The sequence below is a fragment of the Bombina bombina genome, chromosome 1 (assembly GCF_027579735.1).
Source record: "Bombina bombina isolate aBomBom1 chromosome 1, aBomBom1.pri, whole genome shotgun sequence".
Lineage (NCBI taxonomy): Eukaryota > Metazoa > Chordata > Amphibia > Anura > Bombinatoridae > Bombina > Bombina bombina.
Genome location: NC_069499.1, coordinates 453,530,795 through 453,545,951, shown reverse-complemented (window position 1 = coordinate 453,545,951; position 15,157 = coordinate 453,530,795). Strand labels below are relative to the sequence as shown.

Sequence of the window (15,157 nt, the reverse complement as noted above, 5' to 3'; positions counted from 1 at the left end):
ATGGAAATTCTAGGTCTTATGACTGCTGCATCGGACGCGATCCCCTTTGCTCGTTTTCACATGCGACCTCTTCAGCTCTGTATGCTGAATCAATGGTGCAAGGATTACACAAAGATATCTCAATTTATATCTTTAAAAACCGATTGTTCGACACTCTCTAACGTGGTGGACAGATCACCATTGTTTAATTTAGGGGGCTTCTTTTTGTGCTTCCGACCTGGACTGTAATTTCAACAGATACAAGTCTCACAGGTTGGGGAGCTGTGTGGGGATCTCTGACGGCACAAGGAGTTTGGGAATCTCAGGAGGTGAGATTACCGATCAATATTTTGGAACTCCGTGCAATTTTCAGAGCTCTTCAGTTTTGGCCTCTTCTGTAGAGAGAATAGTTCATTTGTTTTCAGACAGACAATGTCACAACTGTGGCATACATCAATCATCAAGGAGGGACTCACAGTCCTCTGGCTATGAAAGAAGTATCTCAAATTTTTTTGGTTTGGGCGGAATCCAGCTCCTGTCTAATCTCTGCGGTTTATATCCCAGGTGTAGACAATTGGGAAGCGGATTATCTCAGCCGCCAAATGTTCCATCCGGGCGAATGGTCTCTTCACCCAGAGGTATTTCTTCAGATTGTTCAAATGTGGGAACTTCCAGAAATAGATCTGATGGCGTCTCATCTAAACAAGAAACTTTCCAGATATCTGTCCAGATCCCAGGATCCTCAGGTGGAGGCAGTGGATGCATTTTTCACTTCCTTGGAAGTATCATCCTGCCTATATTTTTCCGCCTCTAGTTCTTCTTCCAAGAGTAATCTCCAAGATACTGAAGGAATGCTCGTTTGTTCTGCTGGTAGCTCCGGCATGGCCTCACAGGTTTGGTATGCGGATCTTGTCCGGATGGCCTCTTGCCAACCATGGACTCTTCCGTTAGACCAGACTTTCTGTCGCAAGGTCCTTTTTTTCCATCAGGATCTGAAATCCTTAAATTTATAGGTATGGAGATTGAACGCTTGATTCTTGGTCAAAGAGATTTCTCTGACTCTGTGATTAATACTATGTTACAGGCTCGTAAATCTGTATCTAGAGAGATATATTATAGAGTCTGGAAGACTTATATTTTTTGGTGTCTTTCTCATCATTTTTCTTGGCATTCTTTTAGAATGCCGAGAATTTTTTTCAGTTTCTTCAGGATGGTTTAGATAAGGGTTTGTCTGCAAGTTCCTTGAAAGGACAAATCTCTGCTCTTTCTGTTCTTTTTCACAGAAAGATTGCTATTCTTCCTGATATTCATTGTTTTGTACAAGCTTTGGTTCGTATAAAACCTGTCATTAAGTCAATGTCTCCTCCTTGGAGTTTGATTTTGGTTCTGGGAGCTCTTCAAGCTCCTCCCTTTGAACCTATGCATTCATTGGTCATTAAATTACTTTCTTGGGAAGTTTTGTTCCTTTTGGCCATCTCTTCTGCCAGAAGAGTTTCTGAATTATCTGCTCTTTTCTTGTGAGTCTCCTTTTCTGATTTTTCATCAGGGTAAGGCGGTGTTGCGAACTTCTTTTGAATTTTTACCTAAAGTTGTGATTTCCAACAACATTAGTAGAGAAATTGTGGTTCCTTCATTATGTCCTAATCTTAAGAATTCTAAGGAGAAAGCATTGCATTCTTTGCATGTTGTTAGAGCTTTGAAATATTATGTTGAAGCTACTAAGTCTTTCCGAAAGACTTCTAGTCTATTTGTTATCTTTTCCGGTTCTAGAAAAGGCCAGAAAGCTTCTGCCATTTCTTTGGCATCTTGGTTGAAATCTTTAATTCATCTTGCCTATGTTGAGTCGGGTAAAACTCCGCCTCAGAGGATTACAGCTCATTCTACCAGGTCAGTTTCTACTTCCTGGGCGTTTAGGAATGAAGCTTCGGTTGATCAGATTTGCAAAGCAGCAACTTGGTCCTCTTTGCATACTTTTTCAATTCTACCTTTTTGATGTATTTTCTTCTTCTGAAGCAATTTTTGGTAGAAAAGTACTTCAGGCAGCGGTTTCAGGCTGAATCTTCTGCTTATGTTTTTTATTAAACTTTATTTTGGGTGTGGATTATTTTCAGCAGGAATTGGCTGTCTTTATTTTATCCCTCCCTCTCTAGTGACTCTTGTGTGGAAAGATCCACATCTTGGGTAATCATTATCCCATACGTCACTAGCTCATGGACTCTTGCTAATTACATGAAAGAAAACATAATTTATGTAAGAACTTACCTGATAAATTCATTTCTTTCATATTAGCAAGAGTCCATGAGGCCCACCCTTTTTGTGGTGGTTATGATTTTTTTGTATAAAGCACAATTATTCCAATTCCTTATTTTATATGCTTTCGCACTTTTTTATCACCCCACTTCTTGGCTATTCGTTAAACTGAATTGTGGGTGTGGTGAGGGGTGTATTTATAGGCATTTTAAGGTTTGGGAAACTTTGCCCCTCCTGGTAGGAATGTATATCCCATACGTCACTAGCTCATGGACTCTTGCTAATATGAAAGAAATGAATTTATCAGGTAAGTTCTTACATAAATTATGTTTTTGTAATTCAGACAAAGCATACAAAGTTTCCAATTTACTTCTATAATCAAATTTGCTTTGTTCCCATGATATTCTGTGTTGAAGAGATACCTAAGTAGGCATCTGGAGCACTACATTGCAGGAAATAGTGCTGCCCATCTAGTGCTCTTGCGAATGGATAACATTCTTGCAAAACTGCTGCCATATAGTGCTCCACAAATAGGTTGGCTCCTAAGCTTACATCCTTGCTTTTCAACAACAGATACCAAGTGAATGAAGAAACATTGATAATGGAAGTAAATTAGAAAGTTGTTTAAAATAGAGTTCTCTACCTGAATCATGAAATAACTTTTGGGTTTCATATCCCTCTAGCCTTATAGGTGATTAAAAGAAAAATAGGATGACAAACATCCGTATCTATGCCGTTGAGTAGTGATTTTTTTCCCCCTTTTTCTTTCATGTAATTAGCAAGAGTCCATGAGCTAGTGACGTATGGGATATACATTTCTACCAGAAGGGGCAAAGTTTCCCAAACCTCAAAATGCCTATAAATACGCCCCCCACCACACCCACAATTCAGTTTTACAAACTTTGCCTCCCATGGAGGTGGTGAAGTAAGTTTGTGCTTGATTCTACGTTGATATGCGCTTCGCAGCAGGCTGAAGCCCGGTTTTCCTCTCAGAGTGCAGTGAATGTCAGAGGGATGTGAAGACAGTATTGCCTATTTGAATTCAATGGTCTTCCTCTAGGGGATCTATTTCATAGGTTCTCTGTTATCGGTCGTAGAGATTTCTTCTCCTACCTCCCTTTTCAGATCGACGATATACTCTTATATACCATATGTGTTTAAACTTATATTTGCCATGATTCAGGATAATCAGTATTCCTTCATTCAGACTGTCAGTTTCATTTTTTTGGGAAAATGCATAGATTAATTTTTTCTTACCTTAATTTTCAATTGACTTTTTTCCAAAAATTGCGGGCTGTTAGGCTCGCGGGTGCAGAAAATGCTTCTATTTATTGCGTCATTTTTGGCGCAAGTCTTTTTTGGCACAAAAATTTCGTAATTTCCGACGTCATAGTTGGCGCCGGAAATTTTTTCGTAATTGCGTCATTTTTGACGTTTGTATATTGCAGACGTTTTTTTGGCGCCAAAAAATATGGGCGTCATTCTTGGCGCCAAAATGTTTGGGCGTCATACTTGGCTCCAGTTTTTTCACACTATTTCAGTCTCACTTTTCAGTTGCTTCTGGTTTTCTAGAGGCTTGTTTCATTTTGCATTTTTTCCCATTTCCTGAAACTGCCATTTAAGGAATTTGATAATTTTGCTTTATATGTTGTTTTTTCTTTTACATATTGCAAGATGTCACTACCTGACCCTGGATCAGAATCTACTTCTGGAAAAGCGCTGCCTGATGTCGGTTCTACCAAAGCTAAGTTCATTTGTTGTAAACTTTTGGTAATTGTTCTGCCGGCTGTTATTTGTGATAATTGTCATAATAAGCTATCAAACACAGATAGCATTTCCATTAGTAATAATCCATTACCTGTTGTTGTTCTTTCAACATCTAATGTTCAGGATGTTCCTGTTAATGTTATAGAATTTGTTTCTAAATCTATTCGGAAGGCTCTGTCTGTTATTCCTCCTTCTAGTAAACGTAAGAGTCTTTTAAAACTTCATATATTTCAGATGAATTTTTAAATGACCGCCATCATTTTGACTTATCTATTTCTGATGAGGATCTATCTGGTTCAGAAGATTCTACCTCCGATATTGACACTGATAAATCTTCATATTTGTTTAAAATGGAGTTTTATTCGTTCCTTACTTAAAGAAGTGTTGCTTGCATTAGATATGGAGGAGTCTAGTCCTCTTGATATTAAAGCTACTAAGCGTTTAAATTCAGTTTTTAAACCTCCCGTAGTTATTCCAGAAGTTTTTCCAGTTCCTGATGCTATTTCAGAAGTAATTTCTAGGGAATGGAATAGTCTGGGTACTTCATTTACTCCTTCTCCAAGGTTTAAGAAATTGTATCCTTTACCATCTGATAGATTAGAGTTTTTAGAGAAAATCCCCGAGGTTGATGGGGCTATTTCTTCTCTTGCTAAACGTAATACTATTCCTACGACAGATAGTACTTCGTTTTCCTTTAGATAGGAAACTTGAATCCTTTTTTAGGAAGGCTTATTTATGTTCAGGTAATCTTCTTAGACCTGCTATTTCTTTGGCTGATGTTGCTGCAGCTTCAACTTTCTGGTTGGAGGCTTTAGCGCAACAAGTGTCAGACCATAATGCTTATAGCATTGTTAAACTCCTTCAACATGCTAAAACCTTTGTTTGTGATGCCATTTTCGATATCATCAGAATTGATGTCAGGTATATGTCTTTAGATATTTTAGCCAGAAGAGATTTATGGCTTCAATCTTGGAATGCAGATATGATTTCTAAGTCAAAGTTGCTGTCCCTTTCTTTCCAAGGTAATAATTATTTGGTTCTCAGTTAGATTCAATAATTTCAGCTGTTTCTGGGACGAAGGGAGCCTTTTTGCCTCAGGCTAAAGGTAAATATAGGGCTGCTAATCGTTTTCGTTTCTTTTCGTCAGAATAAGGAACAAAAGCCTGACCCTTCCCCTAAAGGAGCAGTTTCCGTTTGGAAACCTTCTCCAGTCTGGAATAAATCCAAGCCTTTTTGAAAATCAAAACCAGCTTCCAAGTCCGCATGAAGGTGCGGCCCTCATTCCAGCACAGCTGGTAGGGGGCAGGTTACGTTTTTTTCATAGATGTTTGGATCAATTTGATTCAAAGTCTTTGGATTCAGATCATTGTTTCACAAGGGTACAGAATAGGTTTCAAGGTAAGACCGCCTGTGAGAAGATTTTTTCTCTCACGCATTCCAGTAAACCCAGTAAAGGCTCAGGCATTTCTGAAATGTGTTTCAGACCTGGAGTCAGCTGGGGAATTGTGCCAGTTCCAGTTCTGGAACAGGGCCTGGGGTTTTTATTCAAATCTGTTCATTGTATCAAAGAGAGAGATTTTTTTCAGTCCAGTTCTGGATCTAAAAATATCTAAAAAAGGACTATTCTGCCTTTTGTTCAGCAAGGGCATTATATGTCTACAATAGACTTACAGGATGCATATCTTCATATTCCAATTCATCCGGACCACTATCAGTTCTTGAGATTCTCTTTTTTAGACAAGCATTACCAATTTGTTGCTCTTCCTTTTGGCCTAGCAACAGCTCCAAGGATCTTTTCAAAGGTTCTCGGTGCCCTTCTCTCTGTAATCGGGGAGCAGGGTATTGCGGTATTTCCTTATTTGGATGATATCTTGGTACTTGCTCAGTCTTTACATTCTGCAGAATCTCACACGAATCAACTTGTGTTGTTTCTTCAAAGACGTGGTTGGAGGATCAATTTACCAAAGAGTTTCTTGGTTCCCCAGACAAGGGTAACCTTTTTGGGATTCCAAATAGATTCAGTGTCCATGGCTTTGTCTCTAACAGAAAAGAGACGTCTGAAAAAGGTTTCAGCTTGACGAAACCTTCAGTCTCAATTATTCCCTTCGGTAGCTTTGTGCATGGAAATTTTAGGTCTCATGACTGCAGCATCGGACGCAATCCCCTTTGCTCGTTTTCACATGAGACCTCTACAGCTTTGTATGCTGAACCAATGGTGCAGGGATTATACAAATATATCACAATTAATATCCTTAAATCCCAATGTTCGATCTTCTCTGACTTGGTGGTTGGATCACCATCGTTTAGTTTAAGGGGCCTCCTTTGTTCGTCCAACCTGGACTGTGATCTCAACAGATGCGAGTCTTTCAGGTTGGGGAGCTGTATGGGCATCTCTGACAGCGCAGGGGGTTTGGGAATCTCAGGAGGCGAGATTACCAATCAACATTTTGTAACTCTGTGCGATTTTCAGAGCTCTTCAGTTCTGGCCTCTTCTGAAGAGAGAATAGTTTATTTGTTTTCAGACAGACAATGTCACAACCGTGGCATATGTCAATCATCAAGGGGGGACTCACAGTCCTCAGGCTATGAGAGATGTATCCCGGATACTTGTATGGGCGGAATCCAGCTCCTGTCTAATTTCTGCGGTTCACATCCCAGATATAGACAATTGGGAAGCGGATTATCTCAGTCGCCAGACGTTACATCCGGGCGAATGGTCTCTTCCCACAGGTTTCTCCAACATTGGTGTGTCCGGTCCACGGCGTCATCCATAACTTGTGGGAATATCTCTTCCCCAACAGGAAATGGCAAAGAGTACAGCAAAAGCTGTCCATATAGTCCCTCCTAGGCTCCGCCCACCCCAGTCATTCTCTTTGCCGTTGCACAGGCAACATCTCCACGGAGATGGTGAAGAGTATGTGGTGTTTAGTTGTAGTTTTTTATTCTACTATCAAGAGTTTGTTATTTTAAAATAGTGCTGGTATGTACTATTTACTCTGAAACAGAAAAAGATGAAGAGTTCTGTTTGTGAGAGGAATATGATTTTAGCAGCAGTAACTAAAATCGTTTGCTGTTTCCACATAGGACTGTTGAGATGAAGTAACTTCAGTTGGGGGAAACAGTTAGCAGACTTTTCTGCCTAAGGTATGACTAGCCATTTTTCTAACAAGACTGTGTAATGCTGGAAGGCTGTCATTTCCCCTCATGGGGACCGGTAAGCCATTTTCTTAGTCTCAAACAGAATAAAGGGCTTAATATGGGCTATAAAACTGGTAGACACTTTTATGGGCAAGATCGATTGCTTTATTTGGGCATTTTATGAAGCTTGATGTTGATATTCACACTTATAAACTTTGGGGAACGTTTTTTTTAATGTCAGGCACTGGTTTAGACACCTTTTCAGTCAGGAAGGGCCTTCCCTGTAGTAGGCTGAGCCTCATTTTCGCGCCATTACTGCGCAGTTACTTTTGAGAGCAGGACATGCAGCTGCATGTGTGTGGGTCTGAAAGTTGTTGAAAAGGTTCCTAGAAGGCTTCATTTGGTATTGTATACCCCCTGGGTTTGGTAAAGTCGGAGCAAAGGCTGTAGCTGGGACTGTAGAGGGGTTAAAACTGTAACCGGCTCCGGTTTCTTCATTTTAAGGGTTAAAGGTCTCAAATTTGGGGTGCAATACTTTGAATGCTTTAAGACACTGTGGTGAAAATTTGGTTAAATTTGAACAATTCCTTCATAGTTTTTCACATATTCAGTAATAAAGTGTGCACTGTTTAAAATTTAAAGAGACAGGAACGGTTTTGTTTAAAAAAGTTTTTTGTACTTTATTGACAAGTTTAAGCCTGTTTAACATGCCTGTGCCTTCAGATAAACTATGTTCTGTATGTATGGAAGCCAATGTGTCTCCCCCTTCAAAATTGTGTGATAATTGTGCCATAGTGTCCAAACAAAGTAAGGACAGTACTGCCACAGATAGTAAAGTTGCCCAAGATGATTCATCAGATGAAGGGAGTAGACATAGTTCTACATCATCTCCTTCTGTGTCTACACCAGTTTTGCCCACGCAGGAGACTCCTAGTACTTCTAGCGCGCCAATGCTTATTACTATGCAACAATTGACGGCGGTAATGGATAACTCCATAGCAAATATTTTATCCAAAATGCCTGCATATCAGAGAAAGCGCGATTGCTCTGTTTTAAACACTGTAGAGCAGGAGGGCGCTGATGAGAATTGCTCTGTCATACCCTCACACCAATCTGAAGGGGCCATGAGGGAGGTTATGTCAGATGGGGAAATTTCAGATTCAGGTAGAATTTCTCAACAGGCAGAACCTGATGTTGTGACATTTAAATTTAAATTAGAGCATCTCCGCGCACTGCTTAAGGAGGTGTTATCTACTCTGGATGATTGTGACAACCTGGTCATTCCAGAAAAATTGTGCAAGATGGACAAGTTCCTAGAGGTTCCGGTGCACCCCGACGCTTTTCCTATACCCAAGCGGGTGGCGGACATAGTGAATAAGGAGTGGGAGAAGCCCGGCATACCTTTTGTTCCCCCTCCTATATTTAAGAAATTATTTAATATGGTCGACCCCAGAAAGGACTTATGGCAGACAGTCCCTAAGGTCGAGGGGGCAGTTTCTACACTAGCCAAGCGCACTACTATTCCTATCGAGGATAATTGTGCTTTCAAAGATCCTATGGATAAAAAATTGGAGGGTTTGCTTAAAAAGATTTTTGTACAGCAAGGTTACCTCCTGCAACCTATTTCGTGCATTATTCCTGTCACTACAGCAGCGTGGTTCTGGTTCGAGGAACTAGAAAACTCGCTCAGTAGAGAGACTCCGTATGAGGAGGTTATGGACAGAGTTCACGCACTCAAGTTAGCTAATTCCTTTATTTTAAATGCCGCTTTGCAGTTAGCTAGATTAGCGGCGAAAAATTCTGGGTTTGCAATTGTGGCGCGCAGAGCGCTCTGGCTAAAGTCTTGGTCAGCGGATGTATCTTCCAAGACAAAATTGCTTAATATCCCTTTCAAGGGTAAAACTCTTTTTGGGCCAGAATTGAAAGAAATTATCTCAGACATCACTGGGGGTAAGGGCCACGCCCTCCCACAAGATAGGCCTTTCAAAGCCAAGAATAAGTCTAATTTTCGTTCCTTTCGCAATTTCAGGAACGGACCGGCCTCCAACTCTGCAGCCTCTAGACAAGAGGGTAATGCTTCGCAAACCAAACCAGCTTGGAAACCGATGCAAGGCTGGAACAAGGGTAAGCAGACCAAGAAACCTGCTGCTGCTAACAAAACAGCATGAAGGAGTAGCCCCCGATCCGGGACCGGATCTAGTAGGGGGCAGACTCTCTCTCTTCGCTCAGGCTTGGGCAAGAAATGTTCAGGACCCCTGGGCACTAGAAATAGTTTCTCAGGGTTATCTTCTGGAATTCAAGGAACTACCCCCAAGGGGAAGGTTCCACATGTCTCACTTATCTTCAAACCAAATAAAGAGACAGGCATTCTTACATTGTGTAGAAGACCTGTTAAAAATGGGAGTGATACACCCAGTTCCAACCGTGGAACAAGGAATGGGGTTTTACTCAAATCTGTTTGTGGTTCCCAAAAAAGAGGGAACCTTCAGACCAATTCTGGATTTAAAGATCCTAAACAAATTTCTCAGAGTGTCATCGTTCAAAATGGAAACCATTCTAACGATTTTACCTACAATCCAGGAGGGTCAATTTATGACTACCGTGGATCTAAAGGATGCGTATCTACATATTCCCATCCACAAAGATCATCATCAGTTCCTAAGGTTCGCCTTTCTGGACAAACATTCCAGTTTGTGGTTCTCCCATTCGGGCTAGCCACTGCTCCAAGGATTTTCACAAAGGTACTCGGGTCCCTTCTAGCGGTTCTAAGACCAAGGGGCATTGCAGTGGCACCTTACTTGGACGACATTCTGATACAAGCGTCGTCTCTTTCAAAGGCAAAGGCTCACACAGACATCGTTCTGGCCTTTCTCAGATCTCACGGATGGAAAGTGAACATAGAAAAAAGTTCCCTGTCTCCGTCGACAAGAGTTCCTTTCTTGGGGACAATAATAGATTCTTTAGAAATGAAGATTTTCCTGACAGATGTCAGAAAGTCAAAACTTCTAAGCGCTTGTCAAGTTCTTCATTCTGTTCCACGTCCTTCCATAGCTCAGTGCATGGAAGTAGTAGGGTTGATGGTTGCAGCAATGGACATAGTTCCTTTTGCGCGAATTCATCTAAGACCATTACAACTGTGCATGTTGAAACAGTGGAATGGGGACTATACAGACTTGTCTCCAGTGATTCAAGTAGATCAGAAGACCAGAGACTCACTCCGTTGGTGGCTAACCCAGGACCACCTGTCCCAGGGAATGAGTTTCCGCAGACCAGAGTGGGTCATCGTCACGACCGACGCCAGTCTAGTGGGCTGGGGCGCGGTCTGGAACTCCCTGAAAGCTCAGGGGCTATGGTCTCGGAAAGAGTCTCTTCTCCCGATAAACATTCTGGAACTGAAAGCGATATTCAATGCTCTCAAGGCTTGGCCTCAACTAGCAAAGGCCAGATTCATAAGATTCCAATCAGACAACATGACGACTGTTGCTTACATCAATCATCAGGGGGGAACAAGGAGTTCCCTGGCGATGAGAAAAGTGACCAAAATCATAAAATGGGCGGAGGATCACTCCTGCCACCTATCTGCGATCCACATCCCAGGAGTGGAAAACTGGGAGGCGGATTATCTGAGTCGTCAGACATTCCATCCGGGGGAGTGGGAACTCCACCCGGAGATATTTGCCCAGTTGACTCAATTATGGGGCATTCCAGACATGGATCTAATGGCGTCTCGTCAGAACTTCAAGGTTCCTTGCTACGGGTCCAGATCCAGGGATCCCAAGGCGACTCTAGTGGATGCATTAGTAGCGCCTTGGACCTTCAACCTAGCTTATGTGTTTCCACCGTTTCCTCTCATTCCCAGGCTGGTAGCCAGGATCAAGCAGGAGAGGGCCTCGGTGATCTTGATAGCTCCTGCGTGGCCACGCAGGACTTGGTATGCAGACCTGGTGAATATGTCATCGGCTCCACCATGGAAGCTACCTTTGAGACAGGATCTTCTAGTACAAGGTCCATTTGAACATCCAAATCTAGTTTCCCTTCAGCTAACGGCTTGGAAATTGAACGCTTGATTTTATCTAAGCGTGGGTTTTCGGATTCTGTAATAGATACTCTGATACAAGCCAGAAAACCTGTAACTAGGAAGATTTACCATAAAATATGGAAAAGATATATCTGTTGGTGTGAATCCAAGGGATTCTCATGGAGTAAGATCAAAATTCCTAGGATCCTAAAGGGACAGATTTCTGCTTTATCTGTCTTATTACACAAACGACTGGCAGCTGTGCCTGATGTTCAAGCCTTTGTTCAGGCTTTGGTCAGGATCAAGCCTGTTTACAGACCTTTGACTCCTCCCTGGAGTCTGAATTTAGTTCTTTCAGTTCTTCAAGGGGTTCCGTTTTAACCTCTACATTCCATAGATATCAAGATGTTATCTTGGAAAGTTCTGTTTTTGGTTGCTATTTCTTCTGCTAGAAGAGTTTCTGAGTTATCTGCTCTGCAGTGTAATCTGCCCTATCTAGTGTTCCATTCAGATAAGGCTGTTTTGCGTACTAAACCTGGTTTCCTTCCAAAGGTTGTTTCCAACAAGAATATTAACCAGGAAATAGTTGTGCCTTCTTTGTGTCCGAATCCAGTTTCAAAGAAGGAACGTTTGTTACACAATCTAGATGTAGTTCGTGCTTTAAAGTTCTATTTAGAAGCAACAAAGGATTTCAGACAAACGTCTTCTCTGTTTGTCATTTATTCTGGCAAGAGGAGAGGTCAAAAAGCTACTGCTACCTCTCTTTCCTTTTGGCTGAAAAGCATCATCCGATTGGCTTACGAGACTGCCGGACGGCAGCCTCCTGAACGCATCACAGCTCACTCTACTAGGGCTGTGGCTTCCACATGGGCCTTCAAGAACGAGGCTTCTGTTGATCAGATATGTAAGGCAGCGACTTGGTCTTCCCTGCACACTTTTGCCAGATTCTACAAATTTGATACTTTTGCTTCTTCGGAGGCTATTTTTGGGAGAAAGGTTTTGCAAGCCGTGGTGCCTTCCGTTTAGGCAACCTGATTGGCTCCCTCCCTTCATCCGTGTCCTAAAGCTTTGGTATTGGTTCCCACAAGTTATGGATGACGCCGTGGACCGGACACACCAATGTTGGAGAAAACAGAATTTATGCTTACCTGATAAATTACTTTTTCCAACGGTGTGTCCGGTCCACGGCCCGCCCTGGTTTTTTAATCAGGTTTGATGAATTTATTTCTTTAACTACAGTCACCACGGCACCCTATAGTTTCTCCTGTTTTTCTCCTGTCCGTCGGTCGAATGACTGGGGTGGGCGGAGCCTAGGAGGGACTATATGGACAGCTTTTGCTGTACTCTTTGCCATTTCCTGTTGGGGAAGAGATATTCCCACAAGTTATGGATGACGCCGTGGACCGGACACACCGTTGGAGAAAGTAATTTATCAGGTAAGCATAAATTCAGTTTTTTCTTCAGATTATTCAAATCTGGAGACTTCCAGAAATAGATCTTATGGCTTCTCATCTAAACAAGAAACTTCCCAGGTATCTGTCCAGATCCAGGGATCTTCAGGCGGAAGCGGTGGACGCGTTGTCACTTCCTTGGAATTATCAACCTGCTTATATCTTTCTGCCTCTAGTTCTTCTTCCAAAAGTGATTTCCAAAATCCTAATGGAGCGTTCATTTGTACTGCTGGTAGCTCCAGCATGGCCACACAGGTTTTGGTATGCGGATCTCATTTGGGTGGCAAGTTGCCAACCTTGGACACTTCCGTTTAGGTCTGACCTTCTGTCTCAAGGCCCATTTTTCCATCAGGATCTCAAATCATTAAATTTGGAAGTATGGTGATTGAACGCCTAATACTTAGTCATAGAGGTTTCTCTGACTCAGTGATTAATACTATGTTACAGGCTCGTTAATCTGTGTCTAGAAAGATCTATTACCGAGTCTGGAAGATTTACATTTCATGATGTTCTTCTCATAAATTTTCTTGCCATTCTTTTAGAATTCCTAGAATTTTACAATTTCTTCAAGATGGTTTGGATAAGGGTTTGTCTGAAAGTTCTTTGGAAGGACAAATCTCTGCTCTTTCTGTTCTTTTTCACAGAAAGATTGCTAATCATCTTGATATTCATTGTTTTGTACAGGCTTTGGTTCGTATCAAGCCTGTCATTAAGTCAATCTCTCCTTTTTGGAGTCTCAATTTGGCTCTGAAGACTTTGCAGGCTCCTCCGTTTGAGCCTATGCATTCTTTGGATATCAAATTACTTTCCTGGAAAGTTTTGTTCTTTTTCGCTATCTCTTCTGCTAGTAGAGTTTCTGAGTTATCTGCTCTTTCTTGTGAATCTCCTTTTCTGATTTTTCATCAGGATAAGCGGTGTTGCGGACTTCATTTAATTTTTTACCTAAAGTTGTGAATTCTAACAACATTAGTAGAGAAATTGTTGTTCCTTCATTGTGTCCTAATCCTAAGAATTCTCTGGAGAGATCTTTACATTCTTTGGATGTAGTAAGAGCTTTGAAATATTATGTTGAAGCTACTAAAGATTTCAGAAAGACTTCTAGTCTATTTGTTATCTTTTCTGGTTCTAGGAAATGTCAGAAGGCTTCTGCCATTTCTTTGGCGTCTTGGTTTAAATCTTTGATTCATCATGCTTATGTGGAGTCGGGTAAAACCCCGCCTCGAAGGATTACGGCTCATTCTACTAGGTCAGTTTCTACTTCCTGGGCTTTTAGGAATGAAGCTTCTGTTGATCAGATTTGCAAAGCAGCAACTTGGTCTTCTTTGCATACTTTTACTAAATTCTACCATTTTGATGTTTTGTCTTCTTCTGAAGCAGTTTTTGGTAGAAAAGTACTTCAGGCAGCAGTTTCAGTTTGATTCTTCTGCTTATGATTTCGTTTTTTTTCTTTATAAGATTAAAACTTTTTGTTTTTTGTTGTGGATTATTTTTTCAGCGGAAATGGCTGTCTTTATTTTATCCCTCCCTCTCTAGTGACTCTTGCGTGGAAGTTCCACATCTTGGGTATCTGCTATCCCATACGTCACTAGCTCATGGACTCTTGCTAATTACATGAAATAAAACATAATTTATGTAAGAACTTACCTGATAAATTAATTTCTTTCATATTAGCAAGAGTCCATAAGGCCCACTTTTTTTTGTGGTGGTTATGATTTTTTTGTATAAAGCACAATTATTCCAATTCCTTATTTTTGATGCTTTCGCACTTTTTTCTTATCACCCCACTTTTTGGCTATTCGTTAAACTGAATTGTGGGTGTGGTGGGGGGCGTATTTATAGCCATTTTGAGGTTTGGGAAACTTTGCCCCTCCTGGTAGGAATGTATATCCCATACGTCACTAGCTCATGGACTCTTGCTAATATGAAAGAAATGAATTTATCAGGTAAGTTCTTACATAAATTATGTTTTTTTTATTTATTTAAATGAAGTCTTGCACTTTTGTGTGTGCTTATTATAATGTAGTTGACTTTTGTTATTCATGTATCAAAACCTGTTCTGTAAGATTTCAGCTCTTGAAAAAAAGCTTCAAATGTATGAGCCAACACTTCATGCGACCACTGAACTTAAACACCAGGATTTAAATGAAATCTGCTCTGAACCTTCCTTTGGGCCACCGTTTGGAGAGACGCTCAATTTTTTTGAAAATGAAGACTCACAATTCTTAGACAGTATAATATCAGGTAAAATAATCTAATTATGTCCTTAACATTTATTATTTGTGACTTGTGTTAAGATAAATTGATTAAATGGCTGACACTTGTTTGTGTCTGCTACATTAACTTCATTGTATTCCCATTATGCATTTTAAAATGATTTAGACTAATATTTAGGTTTATACTGTAGCAACCAGATATTTACCTATAAGATCATACATTTTAATTTGTTCATCTATCAAAAAGGCCACATTCAGACACAAACAGCCATCAATAACTGCATACATTGTTTTTTTTGGGTTACTCTTTGTTTTCAAGCTGGTTTCTATGCTACTGTAGC

At 40.8% G+C, this 15,157-nt stretch overlaps 1 protein-coding gene across 3 annotated transcripts in view; it reads left to right on the top strand.

Annotated features, from left to right (window-relative positions):
- LOC128645441 (neurabin-1) overlaps window positions 1–15,157 on the top strand; it is an 824,161-nt gene that overhangs the window by 465,769 nt on the left and 343,235 nt on the right. For all 3 annotated transcript variants that reach the window (XM_053698450.1, XM_053698449.1, XM_053698448.1), the window contains exon 11: window positions 14,667–14,844. In XM_053698450.1, the coding sequence (XP_053554425.1) occupies window positions 14,667–14,844 (178 nt within the window). The remainder of the gene's footprint in view (window positions 1–14,666; window positions 14,845–15,157) is intronic.